The following is a 24,754-nucleotide window of genomic DNA, read 5'->3' as shown; positions in this document are numbered from 1 at the left end:
GTCGGTATGTATACACGGGATGATGTGAAGTATAAGGTGATATAAAAATCCCCCAGTGAGTTCTCCTATAGCCCTGTTCGTTGAGCTCATAGTTCGCGGTATGAAGTGCTTGCTTGGTGTGGTGTATTGTCCACCGAAGACTGGTAACATCACAAATCTAAAGGAAGCCCTACGTGATCTAACACCCAGGTATGAGCATTTGATTTTAATTGGAGACTTTAACACAGGCTTGACAAATAAATCTACCGAAACAAAACGATTGACTGAGATGTTTTCATCCATTAATTCGACAATACTACCCCTAAACCCTACACACCATGTTGCCAGCTCACGTACGCTCCTCGATCTAATAATTACTAATAATACCAACCGAATCCTAACTCGTGGACAAATACCCGTTACCGATCTCCCCCGCCATGACATGGCTTACGCTGCATATTCCTTGAAGTACCCTAAATTCAAGCCAAAATGAATTACATATATAGATTTTAAACATTGCCGGCCCCGTGGTGTAGGGGTAGCGTGCCTACCTCTCACCCGGAGGCCCCGGGTTCGATTCCCGGCCAGGTCAGGGATTTTTACCTGGACCTGAGGGCTGGTTTGAGGTCCACTCAGCCTACGTGATTAGAATTGAGGAGCTATCTGACGGTGAGATAGTGGCCCCGGTCTAGAAAGCCAAGAATAACGGCCGAGAGGATTAGTTGTGCTGACCACATGACACCTTGTAATCTGCAGGCCTTCGGGCTGAGCAGCGGTAGCTTGGTAGGCCAAGGCCCTTCTAGGGCTGTAGTGCTATGGGGTTTGGTTTGGTTTTTGATTTTAAGCACTTTAATGAAGACGCATTTTTTGACAATGTTCTTAACACACCATAGCACAACATTCAGTTCATAAATGACATTGACAGAAAAGTGAATCATTTTAATGAACTACTTCTGACTCTATATGACAGACGTGCATCACTACGCACTCTTAGGGTAAGGAGACCTTCAAACCCATGGCTGTCCCAAGAAATACGCGACCAGCTGAAAATAAGAGATGCAGCCTATAATTATTACGTGAAGTATCCTACATCTGACAATTTCGGAAAGTATAAAAGAACTCCGAAGCAGAACAACACAGTTAATAAGAAATGCTAAAATACGTCACTCTTATGATATTTTGAACACTCAAAATTCTAGTCAGATTTGGAAATCTCTTTGCGAAATGGGATTATGCAAAAACAAGACAGATGACAACAACTGTAATGTACCACTAGCTGAACTAAACTCATATTTTAGCTCACGATCCTCTCAGATTGACGAACATACCAAAGCAGCAGTAATTAAGAGAATATGGCGGCTGGAGGAGACACGCGCAAGCATAGTGCTGCTGCAGTTTGTGTTGTTTGTGTGGTAATAATCAGAGTTGTTGCGCTTTACGGTTCTCTGCACGGATCTATTCGAGTTAAGGAATTGGTGTGTGCAAGTGAAAAAGTGAGTTCTCCTTTTGCATGGCTACTAGCAGAGAGAAACTACTACATTCTGGCGTTCTCTCTGACTGGATGCGCCATTTTCCAGACTTATAGGCGCCTCCCTACTAGCTCGGAGCCAAACAAGCCTAGGCCTGGTCACTCAGCGATTAGGGGCTTGCTTTGCCTCCTATTACTGGCTGGAGATGTCCACTTAAACCCTGGTCCTGCCACTTGTGAAATGAAAACAGACATAAACATCTATTGTCAGAATGTGCAATGCCTAAACAATAAGTTGTCTGATTGTGAACTATCCCTGCCAGACTTAAGGGAAGTTGACGTGATTGGACTTACTGAAACATGGCTCTCTTGGGCTAGTGACAGTGAACTACCACTCAGTGCTAATTACAGCGTATTCTGTCGTGATCGCGCTACTCTAGGTGGTGGAGTGTTGCTAGCAGTGAACAGTGCTTTACCGTGTAAACGAAGGACAGATCTCGAACGGAACTGTGAGTTAGTGTGGGTGGAGCTACTCTTTCCTCGACGCCCTGTACTTGTGGGATGTTACTACAGACCACCAAACAGCCCATTCAGTGACCTTGAACAGTGCCTGGACTCAGTCATTGCAGCTCTCCCTCAAGGTGAAGTAATTTTAATGGGCGACTTTAACTTGTCTATAAAGCGGTCTTCTCCAACTACCGGACTGTCAGCTAACAACTGTGACACATACTTTATAGACAGTTTTATTAATGGCCTCGGACTGAAACAGTTTAATATGTACCCAACACCCTGGACTTCATACTCTCCTCATTAGAACTTAAAACAATAACCCCAGGCAGAAACCTTTTCCTGTGCGACCACCAGTCCCTCGATGCTACATTCCTCCTTCCCCACCCCTCCTCAAAGCCTCACAGCAGGACATCCTACCACCCTACCTACATCTGGCGCCATGCCGACTGGCCTGCAATGTGTCGTGCCCTGGAATGCCTTCCCTGGAGTCTGCTCGAAATAGCTGATATCGAATCGGCTCTTGACCTGCTGTACGACTGGCTGCAAGCTGCAATTAAAGACTTTGTACCTGCACAATGGGATACTACTAGCAAACATCAACACTGGATATCACAAGAGACCAGACTGATACTATTTTATAAGAAGAGAGCTTGGCGCCTGTGGAAAGACTTCCCTAACCCACACACTCACTATACCTTCGTTAAAATCCGCCGCCACGCGAGGTTTATGGTCAGAAGAGACTACAAAACACACGTAGACACTGTCACTGAAAACGTCTGCAGCAATCTCAAGCGCTACTGGAGTCTCATCAACACACGGAGAAGGACGGAGCGGATTCCTGTCGGCGTGAACCACAACGATGCAACAGCAGATGGCGCCGATCGCAATGAACTGTTCAATAGGTATTTCTTCTCCAACTTCTCCCCTCCCTTACAAAACCAACCGCTCCCTCCCGTTGGTACAGCTTCAAACAGAACCCTATCAAGCATAACTACCACACCAAGTGAAGTTCATAACCTTCTTCAAACTCTTCGTACCAACAAAGCTATTACCTGGAAACAGGCAAATATTGCTCCACTTCTCAAATCAGGCAACAAATTTAATGTTTCATCTTACCGACGAATCTCTATTCTCCCCACACTATCCTTTATCTTTGAAAAAATTATACACCAGCGTTTCCTCGCATTCACTTTGCCGTATGTCTCAACCAAGCAGCATGGTTTTCTACCAGGTGGCTCTTGTCTAACAAACCTGGCCACTCTGCATAGCTTTGCATCACACGCCATTGCAGCTAAATCACAGCTGGATATCTGCTATGTAGACATTTCGAAAGCTTTCGATTCTGTTGACCATACTCTGTTGCTCCATAAACTCTCCGAACGATTTAATATACATGGCAGTCTTCTAACCCTTCTTGCTGGCTTCCTACATAACCGTTGGCAGAGAGTGGTAATATCAGGCGCTTCATCCTCATGGTTACCAGTCACCTCCGGTGTCCCACAAGGCAGTACTCTTGGCCCCTTGCTGTTTTCTTTGTTTATGGACGATCTGCCGTCCGAACTCAACGAAACAGCGAATACCCTACTCTTTGCTGATGACTGCAAGATATTTAGGGAGATCAGGAATCCAGCAGATGCAGCTCTGCTACAGTCCTCACTTAATGCCCTCTCGAACTGGTGCCGTACTTGGAAACTTATCCCCAATCCACAAAAATGCAGCCACATGACCATAACACTGCATAAATCTCCTCTACCGACATCATATTACCTACTCGACAAGCCCATCACCGTGGTTACGCAACAGCGTGACCTAGGTGTAATATTCGATACAAAATTACAATTTAAGACCCATATAGAAATATATACAACCAAGGCTATGAAATTACTAGGCATTCTCTATCGCTTCACAGAAATTTCTGACCCCATTGCTCTTTGTCACTTCTTCCTCACGATCGTTCAACCTCTCTTAAACTACTGCTCTCCAATTTGGACAACAGCCGCCCCCTCCAATACTAAGCAGTTAGACAGAGCAGTGTCCTTCTTTGCTGCAATTGTAAGGAACAGAAACCCCAAGCTCAGAAATCTGTCTACGCAGCAGGTATTAATGGCAATTAATGTGTCACCGCTGCACATCAGGCGACAGGTAGCTGACCTGAGTTTCCTCCACGAGATCTTAAATGGACATTACCGCTCGGAACATCTTGTTCCTCTCTTCTCTCTCCGCATTCCTTCCCGCTCCACCAGAACCAAAGACCTTCTCCACATTCCCCACACTCAGCACTCAATACTTCAACGATCTTTCCTAATCCGCCTCCCAACACTCTTTAACAATATTAATAGGAGACAAGAGCTTGATATAGCATCAAATAAAAGTGTATTCGAGAGGTGTGTAAATAGCATCTTAAAGACAAGTTGATGTGAAGGGATTATACCGCCATCTTGACCCACGACGACTTGGCTATGAACATGGACATTCTCATGGTTTTCAATTTGGACAGTTATTAGTAGGATGTGTACCTGATCTTGTTATATTTTGTTATGTTTGTTATATTTTATTATGAAAATTTACGTTTGTTAAATAGTCTGTTGACAGTGCAGGTGAAATTTGCTCAGTGTAGCTGTATCTTGTGCTTCGTGAATAAATAAATAAAATAAATAAATAAATAAATAAATATCCTCAAAAGCCAGACATAATGGCGAGCAGTTCTACTTTTCTCATGTGACCCCCAGTGACGTTAGGGAAGTCTTCAGTGAAATAAAGTCGGGGTCCACTGGCCATGATGGAATCAACTTGTCTCTTTTAAAAAGAATCATAGACATCATACCTCCAACGGTCACTCATATCACTAATAACTCACTCATGACTGGAGTCTTTCCTTCGAATTGGAAACATGCAATCATTCGACCTTTCCCTAAAAACAACAATCCCAAAGATTATCGTCCTGTAAGTATCCTTCCTATATTAGGAAAATTGTTGGAGAAAATAGTACATAAGCAAATAACTGAATATCTTATACAGTACAACTTACTTGACAAATATCAGTCGGGATCCAGGCAAAATCACAGTACTGCCACTGCATTAGTTAAAGTGACAAATGACATGCAACTAGCGATAAATAAAGGACAAATGACTATACCTGTTCTCTTGGACTTAAGCAAAGCCTTTGACTATGTAGATAGACATATTACTCGCTAAACTTAAGGCGCTGAAATTTTCTTACAGCACTTTAACCAGGGTACAGTTCTATCTTAGTGATCGTCAGCAGCGTGTATCAGTGGGAAACAATACATCTTTATGGCAAACCACTAAGATGGGCGTGGCTCAGGGAGGAGTATTGTCACCACTTCTGTTCTCATTGTACATGAACGACTTAAATGAGACGCTGACCAGTTGTAAATATCACCTGTATGCAGATGATATTCAATTGTATATTCACACAAAGCCTAATGACTTAAACAATTCAATCACTAAGTTAAACGAAGACCTAGCAAATGTTAATGACTGGACTAGCAGACATGGCCTGAAAGTGAGCCCATCGAAATCACAGGCCATCATAATTGGCACGTATAAATCTCATGCTAAAATACAAAACACATCTATACCCAGTGTTATGCTCAGTGGAATACCAGTAACATTTAGCGATCATGTAAAGAACTTTGGAGTAGTATTCGATAAATATTTAAGGTGGTCGGAACATGTCACAAAAATTTGTCAAAGAGTATTCTACTCATTACATTCTGCAAAAAGTGTGAGGGACTTCCTTCCAAGAAACACAAGAAAATTATTAGTACAGAGTCTAATATTTCCAATATTTGACTACGGAGATGTAGTTTAAAATAGTATGAGCAAAACAGTTTCATGTCGACTACAGCAAGCCTGCAATGCTTGTGCTCGATTCGTATTAAATATCCCAATCCAAACTCATATTAGCCCTTTCCTCTCACAGCTGTCATGGCTAAGATTGACTGAACGACGTAAATACCACGCTGTTTCCCTTCTCCACAGTATTCTGCATACAAGCAAACCAGACTATCTTAGAACAGACTTTAAATACCTCTTTCCTTCCGATAGAGCTCCCTCAAGGTCATCCACACGTTCCCTCTTGTCCATTCCCATTCACTACAGTAACTCGTACAACAACTCATTCATACCTACTACCATACGTTCCTGGAACTCAATCCCAGCTGAAATTAGAGGCATAGGCAATCCGAGGCTATTTAAAAGGAAATGTTTAATGTGGTACTCAAATATGTAAAAAGTAGATTTCACTAATGTAAAAACTTAATAATTAGCTCTTAATTATCAATAAGGATACAAAATTATAGAGGTTAAGTAAATTAATTTTAGTGATTTTTAGAAATATATGTAAAAAAATGATTTTATGTACATTATTCTGTAAATTGTATAAAGCTGTTGTATAATATGGTTTGGCATAATAGCAGGCTTCATAGCCTGAGCCCCACCATATAATAAAGGCAATAAACTAAAGTAAACTAAACTAAACTAAAACAAAACCTTATTGTAATATTTAAAATACAATACCATTAGTTAGTCTCTGTATAAATACAATTACAATCTGTTAAAATTGCTGAATGTCTTATAATTATTTGTTGAAATACACATTAAAACATTTTGTTACAATTGGCGTGAGCTTATCCACACGTTGTACCATATGGAAATGAAATCTTAATACACTCTCAAAACAGCTAAGTTTAGGTGTGAATATTATTCATTTCGTCCGTAAAATGACAAAAGTGATGCACACTGTTGATTATAGGTTATGAATTTTGTTGTACTTTAAATATTTAACGTCTAATTTTTCAAATTCACAAATTGCTTTTAGACTTTATACCAGTGTAGGGCAATCCTACAGACGTAAGCAAGGACTCAGTCAAATGGTGGCAGTCAAGTTTTGGTGATAAGCAAGTGGTAACTTCATCAAATTTTACGTAAGTCAGTCTATTGACATCTCCCTTCTACTCCTGCCTGCATTTACCTAGTGCACTCAGCTGTTTGACGACATTTTTTAAAATAAGACGATGTAATATATAAACGCTTTATATTTAAGAGGTTTTTTAAAGTTTATCATGGATAAGTTTGTTAACGGCAAACCATAAGTGTAAGTTCTAGAATAATGTTACCGGTTTAACCTTGTAAGAATATTTATAGCTGAAGATGTTCAAAATATGAATGAAACATGTCCTATGTTTTAACAATTAAGCAATAAAATAAGGATGAGATCCTAATTATATAATTGCTTTTAATGTATTGAATAGGTGGAAATCAGTCTTATTGTTCTCCTTTAACAGACTTTCAATATGGAAAAATGAGGATAGTCACTTGCAACTCCTATACTGTTGGCACATTCCAAAATATGTAATTGTATAGTCTATAGAAGCTAAATAAATAAATGAATGAAACTACCTGAAGAACTTGGTGATATTGCAGCAAACTTCGTACATCAAAACCACGTATATCTCTGGTAGACCATGGTGACAATTCAATGAGATTTAGCACCAGTAAAGTTTCCAATTGATGCCATAACAGGTTCCAGTCAGTTGTAGGAAAACATCACACTTCCTTATATGTAGCACTCACAGAGATTGAAAATGAACAGCGCTAACTATCCCTAGGACAAACAACAAGAGAAAAACTGAAAAAAATGGCTATACAAGAGAAAAACTGAAAAGAAAATGCTTCAAGGTTCCTGAACTAACTGAATTCGAGACATTTTGTAAATTTAAAACAAACAGCAGCCACCTTGGAGGGAGTAAATGAAGAGAATACCTAGCAATATTCAGAACAGTGACAAAGAAAAGTTATTTTTTCAAAAACTTTTTATTAGAAGACAAGTGGAATATTTTAGGGATAAAAGTGCTGGAAACATTTTTTACAACATCTGTTCAAAATAAGAGAAATAGTTTTTTTTATAGGCTAACTAAGTAGATCCATTTCCCTCTCATTTCACTACCCCATTCAACCATCCACATTGTTTTTAATTTATTTTAATTTATTTTCAATTTATGTAGTATTTAAGAAAAACAAGATACCTGTTTAGTATGTTCTTAAAATGATAAATGCTTAGTGAATTCACCTAAGCATTGTAAAATAGCTGAAGATGTTCTAAAAAGGAATGAAACATGTACTGTGTATGATTAATTGATTTGCTTAAATGCAAATATAAGTATCAAAAAGGTGGAAGATTTTTTTATTGTTATTAAGTCTTTGTATAGGATTTGATACGGGAAATGAAGCTGATCACAGAGGCTTGGCAGACTGAACGCTGAAAGGCATAACGGTCTATAGTGATAATGTATGTAAAATTATTATTGCTGCACTAAAAATAAAATGCTTAAAAGTGAAAATACAGCATGTCATTAACCTAATCAGGGCGGGGATGTGGGGGTGGCATAGCGGAAGATCAACAAAGAGCTTGAACTGCATCAGTGACAGAGCAACGGTTTTTTGTCAGCACGCATTCCGCATTCTATGCTGGAGTGGGGAGGAAACAGGACTTCATTAACATAAGTTACAGGTATTTTCAAGTTCATAAGTATTTAAACAGAGATAAACAGAAATTTTCATACTTTCCTAAATATTTCAGTGAGGTTTGATAGCATCTGATGATGTTCATTTATGAAATAAACATTAATTCTGTTTTCCTTAAGTTGTTTCTTTTTCAGGTATAATTCTATTACCATATTTTCTTGCAGCTAGTGTATAAATGTACTACTCAAAATTAGTTTCACCAGATTGAAGAACCTAATAGTTATGAAATAAATGAGTCAAAACTGAAAAGAAATGACTTCAGATATTAACCAAAAAAAGAAAAAAATCAACCACAATATACATTCAGGAGCAGTTTTTGCCGCAGGAGTAGACGTGTGAACCACTCTACTCCTGAGCATAGATTCATAACATACGGCCTCCCCACCACCTTGTCTGTTTGTCATATTATGTCTGTGAATATCATAGCCTGTGATATCAACCATATTTGAGTCACTTGTAATATTTGGGGGGATCGAATTACGGAGCCAACTCACTTTCAGCAGAAATATGAATTGTACTGTCTTCAAGTATCGCCTTCAGTTCGTCGAGGTGAGCAATGATGGACTGGATGTTGACATGTGTGCACAATAGAGTGTGAGTGAATGATTTGGGTTCCTTCTCTAAAATATTCTGGTTATACCTAATAGGCAGGAGAAAGGGCTGAGAAACAGGCAGGGCTGAACTGTGTCCTTCCAGACGTATGTTCTGGTGAAAGGGCTGGGAAGAGAGAGGGATCCATATTACAGCTAATCAATCAGTCATTAATGATCTGCATTCAGAGCTCTCACCCAGATGGCATATTCCCTATCAATTGTTCGCATAGCTTTTTCTTAAACATTTTCAAAGACGTTAGAAATTTATCGAACATTTCCCTTGATTATTTATTCCAATCCCTTACTCCTTATTCTATAAATGAATATATGCCCCAATTTGTCCTCTTGAATTCAAACTTTATCTTCATACATCTTTCCTACTTTTAAAGGCTCCTCTCAAGCTTATTCATCTACTTATGTGATCCCATGTCAATTCTCCACTGACAGCTCAAAATATACCACATATTGCAAGTTATAAACTTCATGTTCATGGTCCGTATTGATCGTTATTCAACTTCAATGGGGAGGAAATAGATTTTTCCTTTTTAAATTAGTCCACCTTATCAGTGCAACATATAATTACAAAAATTACATATACATATTTAAATTAATTAAACAGGACATGTTTCACCCTCTGATCGGTCATCTTCAGTTGTTTGAAAAAAATTGAAATCGCTAAAAAGTACTAGGCTACTTGTGTTGAGTTCTTAAAAATTCTTGAGGACAGTATTTTCTTCAAGATGTCTATAAAATGGGAGACATGAAGATGACATCACCTAAAAGGTTCGTAAGAAATGACCACTTGAACAAGTGTAAATAATAAAAATATCACACGACTTATAAAGTCTTTTAAATTAAATACTTATTGAAAAACATATAGTTTGAACACAAAAGCATTTGCATGTTGTATGTTTGCTCTATACACCTTAATTTAGGACATATTTAACAAAATTCGCTTTACGTCGCACCGACACAGATGGGTCTTATGGCGACGATGCAACTTTTTGATAAAAATACTATTGTTTGAAAGCTACAGAGCTGACTTTGGAGTCAAACTTTGGAGTTAGACCAGCCGTTTAGGAGATACTTTGAAAAACTGAGAAAAGGTTAAAAATGTTGACATTTTTGCAATGCCAAGGGATGTGTGGTGGGACTTCAAGGTCGAAAACTTTACAGGTCCAACATCAACAACACATCAAAAAATCAAAACTATCGGGCCTTTTGCACAGCAAACCCCTATATTAAGGACAATTTTACTGAACTATAAAGCATTAATTTTCATTTTACTCAGCAGATAGACCACTAGCCATGCGGAATATTTTTATTTTCAACAAATTAAATATGTTGGAAGTGAATGTTTATGTTGTGGTGGTTCAAAGTTATTGCATGGATCTGATTTTATTTGGCTTATGAATATGATACTTTGATCTTATCAGTTTAGAGTTCATTTTGTTTCATTGCATTTCGTGCGTTTGCTGTATTTCCCAAAACATAATTATACATATTGTCATTACTCCTTTCCTGCATGCGCTTTTGTCACTGTTTTCTTTCAGTGGCTGCTCCAAGTTCAAGGACAGATTATTCCAATATGCTTGAATATTCAGATGATTTAAGCAATGTTAATGACTTTGTTACTGAAAGTGATTTCCATTTTGCTCACCATGCATCGGACTGTGAAGAACCTGACATCAATGACCATTACGTGTACAGTGAAGAACTTTGTGTCATACTTCATGAGTGAACTGCATCACAAGTCGTAGTGTTATCAAATTATTCAGAATTAAATATTCTTTCGCATAGTTTTAGCAGAAAACAAGTACGGCAAAATAATGTGTGATATTGCTGTCATTGAAAATTGAAAACCAATATTTCAAAAATGATTTTCAAAATGTAAATTTTTTCTGCATTATTTATTGAATACCAACTGTGTTACAATATCTGGCTTGTGCTTTAATCTCCATCTGCCATAAGCATGCTAGCTTCTGATTGAGGAATGATGGGAACCATGACAGCTGATGGTTCTCTAACTCTTAGGCAAACTTATCCCTGGCTGACATTGAAATCGTATCCTATCTAATCTATCTATCTAGAACCATCCTTTCTGTCCTAATTAAAACTGTTCTTTTGCCCTCTTCTTTCTTTCGAAGGCTACTGACTTTCCAGAGAGTTAGTATTTGTGAGATGGAAGCATATTTTAACTCTTTCGCAGCAGAAGTCGACTTTTGTCGACTTACTTCCCTGTAGCATTCGCTGCGGTAATCAACTTTTGTCTACTTGGTACTTTCCTGCTATAGTTTCCGCGTGCTTCTTTAATAAAGGCGCACATAATAATACAAACATCTGTAGTCATGTATTGACTACGTACTAAGCATTGTTTGGAAATGTTGCCGCCCATACTGGACTAATGTTTATTTGTTATCTTTCACCCATCCGCCCGCCAACATTCCTGCCATCTGTCTGGCCGATAGCAGGCTTCACTCAGCAGCTGTGAGCGTGCGGAACAACGTTAGTAAAGAGAGCGAAGAAATCTTCAATATTTTAGTGGCCGATTCATATTTAGAGTGCTCAGTAAATTTGGACAATGAAGCAAATGATGATATGCATAGTGAATATGTCAGCGTTTTCCGAGCTTGTAGGCCGTGGTCAAGGAGCGAGTGAATGTCCCAACGTTTCACCAAAGAGTGTGTTCGTCATTGTCAAGGGTTCCGACTGACTTTGGTAGCAGCAGCGAAGCTCTCAGTGGAATGACGTGCTGTTGTAATTCCACCTACTTATATAGTGCTGGATACAGTACGCTGCTCGCCTATTGGCCGCTATGGTGGGGGGCGGTCACTGACTGGCTGTTCTTCGGCCAATGGTTGAAGCGTTAGGGAGCCCGATGTACACTGACCTGCCTTGGCGGAGACAGGCAGCTGATCACCCGTTGCTTTCTTCTGGTCTGCCGCGGCTATCATGTCCTTCAGGGTTAGAGCTTTCAAGACTGGAAGCCAGGCTTTGTTTACCCGTTCAGATTCCTCCTTATGGTTGAAGCTGTTGGTGTGCTTTAGGATTTCAATGGCTTCCCTCTGTAGCCGGGCGTGATAAGACACAGTAGTTGACAGTACTTCGGTGTTGCTGTACTGTATGTCATGGCCTGCTAGCAGTGAGTGCTCAGCGACTGATGATCTATCTGTCTGTCCCAGCCGGATATGTCTGTTATGCTCCTTCAGTCATGTGACGATGCTGCGTTTGGTAGTCCCTATGTATACCTGGCCACAGCTGCACGGGATCTTGTAGACACCTGCTGTGGAGAGAGGATGGCGCTTGTCTTTGGCAGACCTCAGCAGTTCCTGGATTTTCTTCGTCAGCCTGTATATGGTTTTAACCCCATGGGACTCCAGTAGCCTCCCTATTCTGTCAGTTACTTTCTCGATATACGGCAGAAAGGCTTTAGCTGCCGTCCGCTCCTCTTCTTTTTTCTTGGTTGTTGGATGTCTGGGATGGAGTGCTCGCTGAATATCTTTAGGGCTGTACCCGTTAGTGAGTAGGGCCCTGTTGAGGTGGCTGGGTTCTTCGTTTAAGTGCTGAGGTTGACAAATTCTCTTAGCACGGTCGACTAGCGTCTTAATCACTCCGTATTTTTGTCGTGGGTGGTAGTTGGACGTCTTCTGAAGATAGCGGTCTGTGTGGGTCGGCTTGTGGTATACTGTGTCTCCCAAGTTTAAATCGGCAGTCTTCATTACCAGAACATCGAGGAAAACGAGGGAAAGCTCCCTTTCCTCAATGTTCTGGTAATGAAGACTGCCGATTTAAACTTGGGACACACAGTATACCGCAAGCCGACCCACACAGACCGCTATCTTCAGAAGACGTCCAACCACCACCCACGACAAAAATACAGAGTGATTAAGACGCTAGTCGACCGTGCTAAGAGAATTTGTCAACCTCAGCACTTAAACGAAGAACCCAGCCACCTCAACAGGAGCCTACTCACTAATGGGTACAGCCCTAAAGATATTCAGCGAGCACTCCATCCCTGACATCCAACAACCAAGAAAAAAGAAGAGGAGCGAACGGCAGCTAAAGCCTTTCTGCCATATATCGAGAAAGTAACTGACAGAATAGGGAGGTTACTGGAGTCCCATGGGGTTAAAACCATATACAGGCCGACGAAGAAAATCCAGGAACTGCTGAGGTCTGCCAAAGACAAGCGCCATCCTCTCTCCACAGCAGGTGTCTACAAGATCCCGTGCCGCTGCGGCCAGGTATAAATAGGGACTACCAAATGCAGCATCACCACACGACTGAAGGAGCATAACAGACATAGCCGGCTGGGACAGACAGATAGATCATCAGTCGCAGAACACTCACTGCTAGCAGGCCATGACACACAGTACAGCAACACCGAAGTACTGTCAACTATTGTCTTATCATGCCCGGCTACAGAGGGAAGCCATTGAAATCCTAAAGCACACCAACAGCTTCAACCGTAAGGAGGAATCTGAACGGGTAAACAAAGCCTGGCTTCCAGTCTTGAAAGCTCTAACCCTGAAGGACACGATAGCCGCGGCAGACCAGAAGAAAGCAACGGGTGATCAGCTGCCTGTCTCCGCCAAGGCAGGTCAGTGTACATCGGGCTCCCTAACGCTTCAACCATTGGCCGAAGAACAGCCAATCAGCGACCGCCCCCCACCATAGCAGCCAATAGGCGAGCAGCGTACTGTATCCTGCACTATATAAGTAGGTGGAATTACGACAGCACTTCATTCCACTGAGAGCTTTGCTGCTATCGAAGTCAGTCGGAACCCTTGACAATGCCAAAGCAGTCTTCAGTGAAACGTCGGGACATTCACTCGCTCCTGGACCACGGCCTACAAGCCCGGTAAACGCTGACATTATTTGTAACGCCGGCCGTGAAAGCTTCAATTGCTACATGCATAGTGATTGTTTGGAAGAAAGAGCCAATGAGGATGATCTTCATTTTGTATTGGACTGGTGGGTGATGACAGTAAGAATTACAAAAACAAAATTGTGACACGGCAATTAGTGCTCCTAACTTCAGATATTCTGTCATTATGGGACTTCTACGAGAGTATCAGAGCAGTCCGCCAGCGAAATGAGGAAGACCTTCTGATTACATACCTCAAACGCGTCTGACGGAGAGGCACTTTCATGGGGAGCAGCAGGACAAGAGTCACAAACATAATTGTGTTGTTTGTTCCACATTACCAGCAAAATGTTCAAAGAAAGGAAAGGGACTTTGAAAGAGAAAACAGACAGTATTTTTGTGAAAGAATTGCCCAGGACAGCCTGCAAAGTGTCCAGTTCCATGTTTCGAGATGTATCACAGTAATGTATGTTTCAAGGTCAAATATCACTGTTAGTTTGCCAAAGTTGAGTTAAAAATGGTGCAGTGGTGGTGAATGTTACTAACCTTTAAAAAATAAAGTTTCAGCTCATTTGAAAAATACGAAAAAAATTACATTTTTCTGTGAGTATTCTGTTTAATAATAGCGCAGCAAAAGAGTTAAAGAGAACCAGATCACCGAAGAGCGAAAACTGAGAATAGTGGAGAAATACTTACAAGGCAGCTCAAACATCTCAGAACCAATTATACAGTTCACAATACTGATTTTTTTCAGTCTTCTCTCGTTGATGGGATGCTTAGTACTATTGTAATCTATGTTTGTGCCACTGATTAGTTCCGTTACCTGCGATAAACTTGTGGATTTAAGCTTTTAATAAAAACATGTTCAGTCTTCTTCATTATGCATGTGAATACCATCCTGAAGTATATCCAACTAGATTTTTATTTGATAATGAAACAGAAATTTTTGTTGATTTTCATAAAGCTTTCAGGACAATTATCATGGTCATTATGACTTGTAATAGAGCTGAAATTCTGTAGTTCAAGGAATAGCAAGATGCAGAAAACTTTTTGTTATCTTCTTGAAGTTTTTCATATAATAGTTCCTAATTATATTGAATGTTTTTCCTTGTATTTTACTTTTATATTTTTTCTTGTGTGTAGTTGTTCATTTCTTTTGATATTGTGAAATAAACATACATTTCCAGCAAAGGTGTAAAAAACAGTCCTGCCGGGCTGAGTGGCTCAGACGGTTGAGGTGCTGGCCTTCTGACCCCAACTTGGCAGGTTTTGATTCTGGCTCAGTCTGGTGGTATTTGAAGGTGCTCAAACACATCGACATCTCCGAAAACCAAAAAAGTAGACATAAAGTAAATAACATTATTATTAAAACAGTCCTGGAAAAATTGGCTTTGTTACTAACAGGAAATTGTTTTTTGAACTGCAAACTAGTGTGTTGAATGTGATTGTAAGGTAACACTGTTCAGGCAATATGTTATAAGAATTCAATACTCTTTTATAAAATTTGTTTTACTTGTTATATCCTCCATTTAAGTTTACAAGGGAAAAAAATGGATTTATGATCTCCAGAATATGGTGCTTTAGGGGAATTTGGGATGTGACAATGTATTGCTAATAACACTATGAAATTACTTCAACTGTAGTGCGCAATAATATTTAAAGAAAAAGAGAATTTGTGGAATATTTCAAGCTGGAAATGTAGATATATGATAGTCTAACAGACTTTAGAATATAGTGAAGATTATAAAGTTAAATTGATTAATGAAGAATTTAAAGAATCTGATAAACTGTAATCATAACCCTGATTGAAGAGACAAAGATGTCTAACTTATTAAAAATGCTTACAGTTGCTGGTTTGGTTGCTGCCTCATTCCTTGCTGCATTGATGAGTGCATGGATGTTCACCATTCTTGTCCTAACTGCAAAGCTTACATGGGACGTTACCGTCGATAAACATGGATTTAACTCTTCATAAATCCTGGCATTCATCAACGAGCCCACATTCCATCTTCATAATCCAGCCATCAAGGAAAGCTTTGGAAATTTCTGTGAGAGAGAAAATTTACTTGTTTGGAATTGGGTTTAGGCTCGTACCTGTCAGGCTATATAGATGTAATTTGTTATATCCCTTACTGTCCTAATATCTCTCTAATTATTCTGTCATTTGGAGATTTGGGGGAAGTAGGTCTGATGCCTGCATTTACCTGGATATCAATTTGTGTGCTAAATCAACTAATTTTAAGATCTTCTTTCTCTCATGTAACTTTGGAATATAGTTTTCCTTCCAACTATTTAGTAATGAGACCCGATTTGCTTCTTGAGTGGGGATTCCTGCTCGTGTTATAATTTGGAGTTACAGCAAATTAATCCATTTTTGTGAGTTATCACATTGCATCTTTAGTAACGTTTAAGCAAATCTTACTTTTGAGAATTATTGCTTTATGACTTCATATCATTATAGTTCAATGGAATTTGACCCTTTCCTAATAGCACGTTGTACTTGATATATTTTTCTTTAAAAAAAAATTATGTTGTACCAGTGCTGTGGGAAAAGATCTTTGTGATTATTGTGTGATCTAGTAATAACTGTAACTGATTATTGACAAAGAAAAACAGTGTTTAATTTTTGGCTTTGCAAAGAATTAAGACTAGTTAGTCTGGTCTAGTATTGGCTTGCCCAGCCCCAGAACAGTTAGAAACATGCCCAATACTGAGGTGGGTGAAGGAGCAATAGTAAATTGACCACCTTACTGTACATAAATTCTGACTCTTTTTCTTATTCATGCTTTCTCAGGTTTCACGGTAGCATGTATAGTGGCAGTTTTCTATACCTAATACACATACAAGTTTTGTTGTTTTTGTTTTATTTTTAGCAGTGTTGTAGGATTTTGTGTTCTTGATCATATATGCAAAAAGTATAAATTCTGAAAGTTATCTTAATTCAAATTAGCTGCATGTGTAAAGATGTTGGGCCTATGTTACTATAGGTAAGAAGCCATAATGCCTTTTCTTAAGTCACACTAGTGTACAAATAGTTTGGGAAGTAAGACAGTCCTAAGCAATGTCAATATTTATTCATTTAACTCAGTTTTGGAAATTGTGCAATACATATGCAAGGAGCACAGACCCTTTACCATACAAATCTAACAGGATGAGGTCAATAATGACTATTACCGACAAGGGAAAAGAACCTCTTGTGTATGAGCTATACTGTGATTTACGTATGCATGTCAAATAATGTCTGTAATTAGTAACTGATCTGAATCTCTTTGTGCTATTCAAGATTATTTTATCATTGTAATGTATTTGTACATCCTTTTGTAGATTGTCTTTTGTGTGTTGGGTTACTCAGCCCAAACAAAGTTTTTATTACAAAAATACTGTGGAGGGAGTTTTTATTTCTCTCTGGATTATACTCTGTGATGAAGACGGAATCTGTAGAATTTGATATAGTTGGTTAATAGAACATTTTGAATATGAAGATCATGTTCTGGTAAATGCAGTCTCTCTGACAATCATTACTCTTGTAAATAATAAGTTGCTTATTGTATAGATACCTCCTGAGGTATTGTTCTTCATGGGTTCATGGAAATATTAATTTAAATCCATGTTAACTGTTATGTATAATTGTTTATATTTTTAATCGTAAGCTTTTATAAGACAATTTGTATTGACAGTGTATGTAACTTGTCAGAACGTTATGTTATTCCTGGTAACGAATATCTTTTGCGTAGGTAGAATAAGATCATAAGTATAATTTTTCAGATCTTGAGTATATCTTAATGTAACACTGTGCTATATGGGTACCTTTTATAATGTTCTTTTGAGGGAAGGTATTTTCGTACAATACCTATCACATTGTACACCTTCTGCATCAGCTTTGCTAGAATTATAAATAGTAATTGAAGGGTCCGGTGCAAAAACAGGGTGGCTCCACTTTTTGGTCCAATTTTGGTGGTTTCATACAGTATTAAAATCGCCAGAACTTTTGGTGCAAGAACAGCCAGCACAATTTTGCACTGGACCCTTCAATTTCTTAACAATATTACCTCATTATATATTTAATGAACTGGTTTATGAGCTTCTGTAGAAATTAATTGTTTACTGCTTCCTATTATATTTAATGTAATTTTGATAAATGTGCAACTTAATTTCTCTCTTTTGCAATTGAACTTGCAAGACAGAAAGCATCGAGGATCACTGAAACACAATTACGGCTTCATCAGTGTTTAGGGCATTCTCTCTCAGCTTGTCCACCAATATTTGCATTTTAGTACTCAACCTTTCCATGTCAAAAACTGGATTGTTAAGACTAAGAACTTTCTTTTGAACTTCCTCATTAACATTTCGAGCATTTTCAGGTAAGTTATATTTTTCCAAAGATATCCAGATCTTCAGCATCTTCAGTTCTATCTGCTTCTTGACAATCCTTATCAAGCGTAGCTTTAATAAGATTTGGATGGCAACACATCTGTCTTTGCCTCAGTATAAGCACAAGAATTTCATGTGACTTAATGTTTGGCAGGACTGCCATTTGTTTGTGCATGGCAGCAAGTTCTTTATTTAGTTCAAATGGATTGTCAGATCCAGAGGCTAGAGGGTAAGCGGACTTTGTTGAGGGCAAATGTGATAAAGTTACAGTGAACTGTTCTTTCTCTGCCCTTTGATGGAGAAACGTGGAAATAAAGTTCTTGAGAAGACTAAAATCTTTTCATATACAGCTTCATATGTAGCTTTCTTCCATGTATGCTTAATCCTGTTATTGAATATGGAGGCACTGAACTGATTATGGATAAGTGCATGAAGGTTGATTATAGCATTGTGGCTGTGGAGTTCAGCATCAACATTGTCGAGTAAATTTCGCTCACAAAAACATTTGGCAAACTTTTTCCATTGATGAAACTACACATCCAAAGGATGAGCAAGGGAAGTTGCACCAGGTGGAATGGTTGTTACCTGTATGTGTTTTTGTGGAATTACAAAGGGATATTTTTAGTGTGAAAATTAATCTAGAATCAGACATTTTGTTCTGACATTGGGAGAAGACAGTTACCCTCTCATTATTGAGTACTTTGTCCACTTTGCCTGATTTTGAACTAATTATATGTATGTTAGGTCAGATCATATTATGTTGTACAAGGGGACCAAATATGCCACTACCGGGCGAGTTGGCCGTGCGCATAGAGGCGCGCGGCTGTGAGCTTGCATCCGGGAGATAGTAGGTTCGAATCCCACTATCGGCAGCCCTGAAGATGGTTTTCCGTGGTTTCCCATTTTCACACCAGGCAAATGCTGGGACTGTACCTTAAGGCCACGGCCGCTTCCTTCCAACTCCTAGGCCTTTCCTATCCCATCGTCGCCATAAGACCTATCTGTGTCGGTGCGACGTAAAGCCCCTAGCAATAAATAAATAAATAAATAAATAAATAAATAAATAAATAAATAAATAAATAAATAAATAAAAATATGCCACTTGGTTAACCTAAGACAATAAGAAGTGCAGTACAATAATGGGCTGAATTGTATACGAATGTGATATTCCTGACATTGATTTCACTCAGACAGTGCTCTTTTGCCAACATTAGATAGTGTGCGATCTCTGTAAATTTCACAATTAAATCCAGTATTAAATCCAGCTGTATTTTGAATTCTGACCCCAACTTGACAGGTTTGATCCTGGCTCAGTCTGTTGGTATTTGAAGGTGCTCAAATAGATTAGCCTCATGTCTGGTAGATTTACTGGCATGTTAAAGAACTCCTGAGGGACTAACTTCCAGCACTTCAGCGCCTGCAAAAACCGTAAAAGTAGTTAGCGGGACATAAAGCCAATAACATTATTATAATAGTATTCAGAATTTCAGCTAATAAATAATTAGGAAAGATGTCAGAGAATTCAGTTCCAGATGCAATCACAGAATTCTCAATCTCTTCTTGTGATTGAGTATGTTGGTAAGTTACAAATTGCATAACTTCGCGACTCTCAATCGTGAGAACTGCCATCAAATTCCAAACCCAGGACAATCCAAGCGCTTGAGCTTTTGTGTACACACCCGTCTCATATCAGTATCGTACACAGCTAATAGATTTGCCTGCGCCTCTTTGAAATTGGAGCACACATACTTAGATATGACCTTAGAGTTTCTCAAGTTTTGTTCCTTGTTCATATTATTTCCAATAATGAGATATATAGCTGCTGCCCTTGACTCTCCTGAAGTAATCCACGATTGTTTTCAATAACCATCCTTTGTTTTTTTAGCTAAAACAAGGTTCATCATCATTCAAAGGCTCAAAAACAAGCTTAACTTCAGTAGTTTCTTTGGAAGTTATTTGAATCAGTTCTTCATTCTCCAGGATTTCAGTGATAGTGGCCCTTTCGTGTTTCTTGATCAAACTGAAAATACTGATTGCAGTTCCTCTTTCCTCCTCATGTACTTCATATGAGGAAGACTGTAATTTAATCTGGTGTTAAACTTCTACACCTTATTTGCATCAGTTCTCATTGTGTAAGATATAAACGCGAATGCATAGTCTCAAGAATACACTAATACAGATCACACTATACACTTACAAACATAAACTACTACTTTGAAGTTGAACAGAATAGCATTCTAATGCACTGCCACAACATACGCTGCTGTAAGTCATATGGGGGTATTTATTAACGTATGTACTATTACGACCACAAATATTGTAGGTACGAGTGTTATTAAGACAGTTTTGGATCTTAGTATGTTTTGTGAATTAAGTTATTTTTCAGCTATACTTGAATGGCAACATACATTGCATATATAGAAGTGTGCAGGTGGCATCCTTATTACAATTTTTTTTTAAATTTTATGTTACTGTGAATATTTTTGATTTAAAGTATCTGTAATTGGTGTATAGCGGATATCACATTGTAATAAAACACACTGCTTGCACATTATGTAATACATCACTTGTAGGCTTCAGTGGATGAATATGTAATCACACTTTAAAACATTCTGTATATATGCAAATAATCCCTGCACCGTAATTTTACATACATATATTTATTATAGGCTGCGATGCCTTTCAGCATTCAGTCTGCAAGCCTCTGTGAATTTACTAAATGCCTTCACAATCATCTATTTGTAACTAGTTTTGTGGCTTCTTTCAGTTCCATACCTCTTATCGTCAAATTATTGGAAACTGAGTCTAACCATTGTCATCTTTGTCTCCCTCTACTTCTGTTACCGCCCATGACAGAGTCTGTTTTTCTCCTCAGTGACCTATCCTCCTCCATTTGGTTCACATGATCCCACCACTGAAGCCAGTTTATGCGTACTGCTTCATCCATAGCGTTCATCCTAACTTAGCCTTTATCTCCTAATTCCAAGCACCCTCCTGCCATTGTTCCCACCTGTTTGTACTAGCAATTATTCTTGTTACTTTCTTGTCAGTTAGTTGTAACTTACAAATAGGATATCCTGAGTCCACCAGCTTGTACTCTCATACAGCAAAGTCGGTTTGTTGTCAGACCAGTGAAAAGATAGCTTCATCCAGGAGCCGACATTTAAATTGCCTCAGAATGCTTGGCAGTGAATGTGTTAATCTACCCTTAAAACCCTAATCTCACGGTACAACTAACATATTTTCCCTAGATATCATCATTTCTCGTTTTTCCAGCTGACACCATGTAGGGGCAAATATGGTTCCTCTCCACTTCGTCCTGTCTCTCCACAATTCTGCATCCAACGCTGTTCCAGTCCAGGTTCTGTTGTCCTATGCTCTTCTTCACAGTGTATTCCATCGTAATCTTGGCCTTTGTCATTTTCTCTTCCCTGACATCTGTCTTTCCAGTGCTTTTCTTGGTAGTTGTTCTTCTTCTATCCATTTGACATGTCCAAACCATCTTAATCTGTTCTATGAAATATAAACTGTCTATTCCTTTCATAACTTTTTTTCAGTTACTTGATGCATAGTAAAAATCTAAAAATGCCAGCAGACACCTTGCCTGCTATACCAATCGATGAAATACAGTTACAGGAAAGGAACAAGAAGACTCCACTCAAGTTATATATACAGACTAGCAATTACCCGCGGCTTTGCTTGCGTGGATTTTGTAATTTGATCAAAGTAATCATTCTTCGAACATTATCTGAAAAATCCTAAAGTACAAAAACTCACCCAAAAATTGAGTTTCATTTACCCCAGAAATTATTTGTAAACCATGTGTGTGGTATTACCTTTTGGGGCTAAGACGACCATGTGACATAGAACTATTCATGTGAGAAATGGTCTTCTCTCAAGTCGAACAAATAAATACATGTTTCTTTAATTTTAAAGGACCCCAGTGTCGGCAGCCCTGAAGATGGTTTTCCATGGTTTCCCATTTTCACACCAGGCAAATGCTGGGGCTGTACCTTAATTAAGGCCATGGTCGCTTCCTTCCCACTCCTAGCCCTTTCCTGTCCATCATCGCCGTAAGACCTATCTGAGTCGGTGCGACGTAAAGTAACCTTGCAAGTGACTAATCTCATGTTTTAATTTGTATTGAAATCTGTTAATTTACAATGACAAAGTTTTATTATGATCCACCTGTTCAATACATTATAATGTTGTCACATAGTTCTAATAGTTGCTACTTTTTTCTGAATTAAGCATTTTTAATAGTTTAATAGTTCTAATAGTTTAATTGAAATAAGAAATCCGTTACATGAACAATTACCTGAACTATTAAAAATGCTTAATCTAGAAAAAAGTAGCTTTGCCAAAGTTTTCATTCCCAAAACAACTAATAATCTTGGAACATTAAAGAACACAACCCCTACCTGTGCCCCTACTAGACATTCCCCTTCCAAAACCACACCCACAAACATTTCTCCTCCTACCCCTACTCCCTCCCATCAACTCCCACCACGTCACTCTTAATCCACAAGGAGTAGACACGGAACAACAGGCAGTCATCACACAACCTCGGATATCACCAAACTGACAAACCGCAATCGGAGGGGTAAGTGAAGTTTCTTGAAGCACACTCTTAACTAGCAACACAACTTCTGATTACCTACAAGATTCCTTTTCTTGTTACAGATATACAAGATAAACTAAGCAACAACTTTTAAATACGATCGTCGATTTATGTCCCTTTCAATCATGCATTATTAAATCCAATATTTCAACTTACGGTCACCGACGTCAACAAGAGCGTATTTACTCAACAGCATTCGCCGAGGTCAAATGACAACAAGCATTTAAATTTCTTGAAGACCAACATTCATCCTGTCACAAATTCAATAATCAAATTGACGAGATATTTGAATCTTTATAGACTCTTATCCACAAGGGACAAATAACTTTTTTACCAGATCTCATTGCCAAGAAAATCTTCAAATTTAGCTCTTAAGATTGATTTTCACGTGTCTCTAAGATTTTAGACATGCTACTTGATTTAAATATTTTAGAACTCATTCTTCCACAATTTTAATGTATCTTTCCTATTAAGCACATGTAATTAAGGCATGTATTCAAAGATTCTGTATTTTATGATATTCTAATAGAGTAAGTTTAAGTTTGTGAAAAATGGCCTAATAGTCCTTAAGTCATTATTTACGAACATAACCATTCTTCGAGATTCGCTCTGTAAAGGGAGCGAAACATGTCCCACATATAACTTTTTAACTAATGAAGATATTTTAAATGTGACAACATTATAATATATTGAACAGGTGGATCATAATAAAACTTAGTTATTGTAAAGCAACTTGCAAAAAAAAAAAAAAAAAATTAAAGGAGATTCCAAATACCTATTCCCGCATCTGTAACATCTCCAGTTTTTTTGAGATATACATAAGTATCCCCATCTAAGTGTATGTTCCAAAAACAAAAATACAGGTTTCTTTTATTTTAAAGGGATTACAAATACCAGTTTTCACGTCTGTAACATCTTCAGTTTTTAAGATATAAGTATCCTCATAAGAAATAATTCAACTATTTTACACTTCTTCCCCCCCCCCCCCCCCTGTTAACTGCCTTCCCCGAAAACAGAAAGGTGCATGATCCTATATTTTTAAAGGACTGTCCAAATACAGAGTTTCTTGTCTCTATCATGTTATGTTTTGACATATAACGTAGATATATCGGTACTTATTTCAAAAATTCACCTGCTTTTCCAATTCTTTTCTGCCCTTTAACTGGATTTTCCAAAAACAAAAAAATACTTGTTTCATTATTTTTAATGGAGATTCCAAAAACCAGTTTTCATGTCTGTAACACCTTCAGTTTTTGAGATAAATGGATACTCATAAGAATAATTCAACTTCTTCTTCACATCTTTCCACCCCTCTCTCTCCTTAAGTGGACTTTCCAAAAACAAAAAAATTACGCGTTTCTTTATTTTGAAAGGAAATTTAAAATGCCAACTTTCATGTCTGTAACAGCTTCAGTTTTTAAGATAAAGTATCCTCATAAACATATTTCATCTCCTTATTTACTTATTTTCAACCGCACACCCCTTACGTCAAATTTCTGAAAAAAAAACAAATGTGTTTCTTTATTTTTAAAGGAAATTCATAATACCAATTTTCACGTGTGTAACGTCAAGTTTTTTAGATACAAGTTTCTGCATAAAAAGACAATTTTTTTCACTTCCTTTCACCCTCCCCCCTTAAGTGAATTTTCCGAAAACCAAAAATACTTGTTTCTTTATTTATAGAGGACCTTCCAAATGCCATTTATCATGACTGTAACATCTTCAGTTTTGATATGTATGTATCCTCATAAAAAGGAATTAAACTCCTTTTTTATCGCCCCCACCCCAAGTTTATT

The 24,754-nt window shown here is 38.3% G+C and overlaps 1 protein-coding gene across 3 annotated transcripts in view; it reads left to right on the top strand.

Moving 5' to 3' along the window:
- LOC136863989 (LITAF domain-containing protein) overlaps positions 1–24,754 on the top strand; it is a 150,114-nt gene that overhangs the window by 68,535 nt on the left and 56,825 nt on the right. For 2 of the 3 annotated variants that reach the window (XM_067140463.2, XM_067140464.2), the window contains exon 4: positions 15,814–19,601. The exons of the other annotated variant lie outside the window; for it this stretch is intronic. In XM_067140463.2, coding sequence (XP_066996564.1) covers positions 15,814–15,919 — 106 coding nt within the window. In that variant the 3' untranslated portion in view covers positions 15,920–19,601. Of the gene's footprint in view, positions 1–15,813; positions 19,602–24,754 lie in introns of those variants that run through there. 3 annotated transcript variants of the gene reach the window in all.

The sequence above is a fragment of the Anabrus simplex genome, chromosome 2 (assembly GCF_040414725.1).
Source record: "Anabrus simplex isolate iqAnaSimp1 chromosome 2, ASM4041472v1, whole genome shotgun sequence".
In the NCBI taxonomy this organism is placed as follows: domain Eukaryota; kingdom Metazoa; phylum Arthropoda; class Insecta; order Orthoptera; family Tettigoniidae; genus Anabrus; species Anabrus simplex.
The sequence above is the reverse complement of the archived record's forward strand: the minus strand, read 5'-3'. Positions and strand labels throughout refer to the sequence as shown.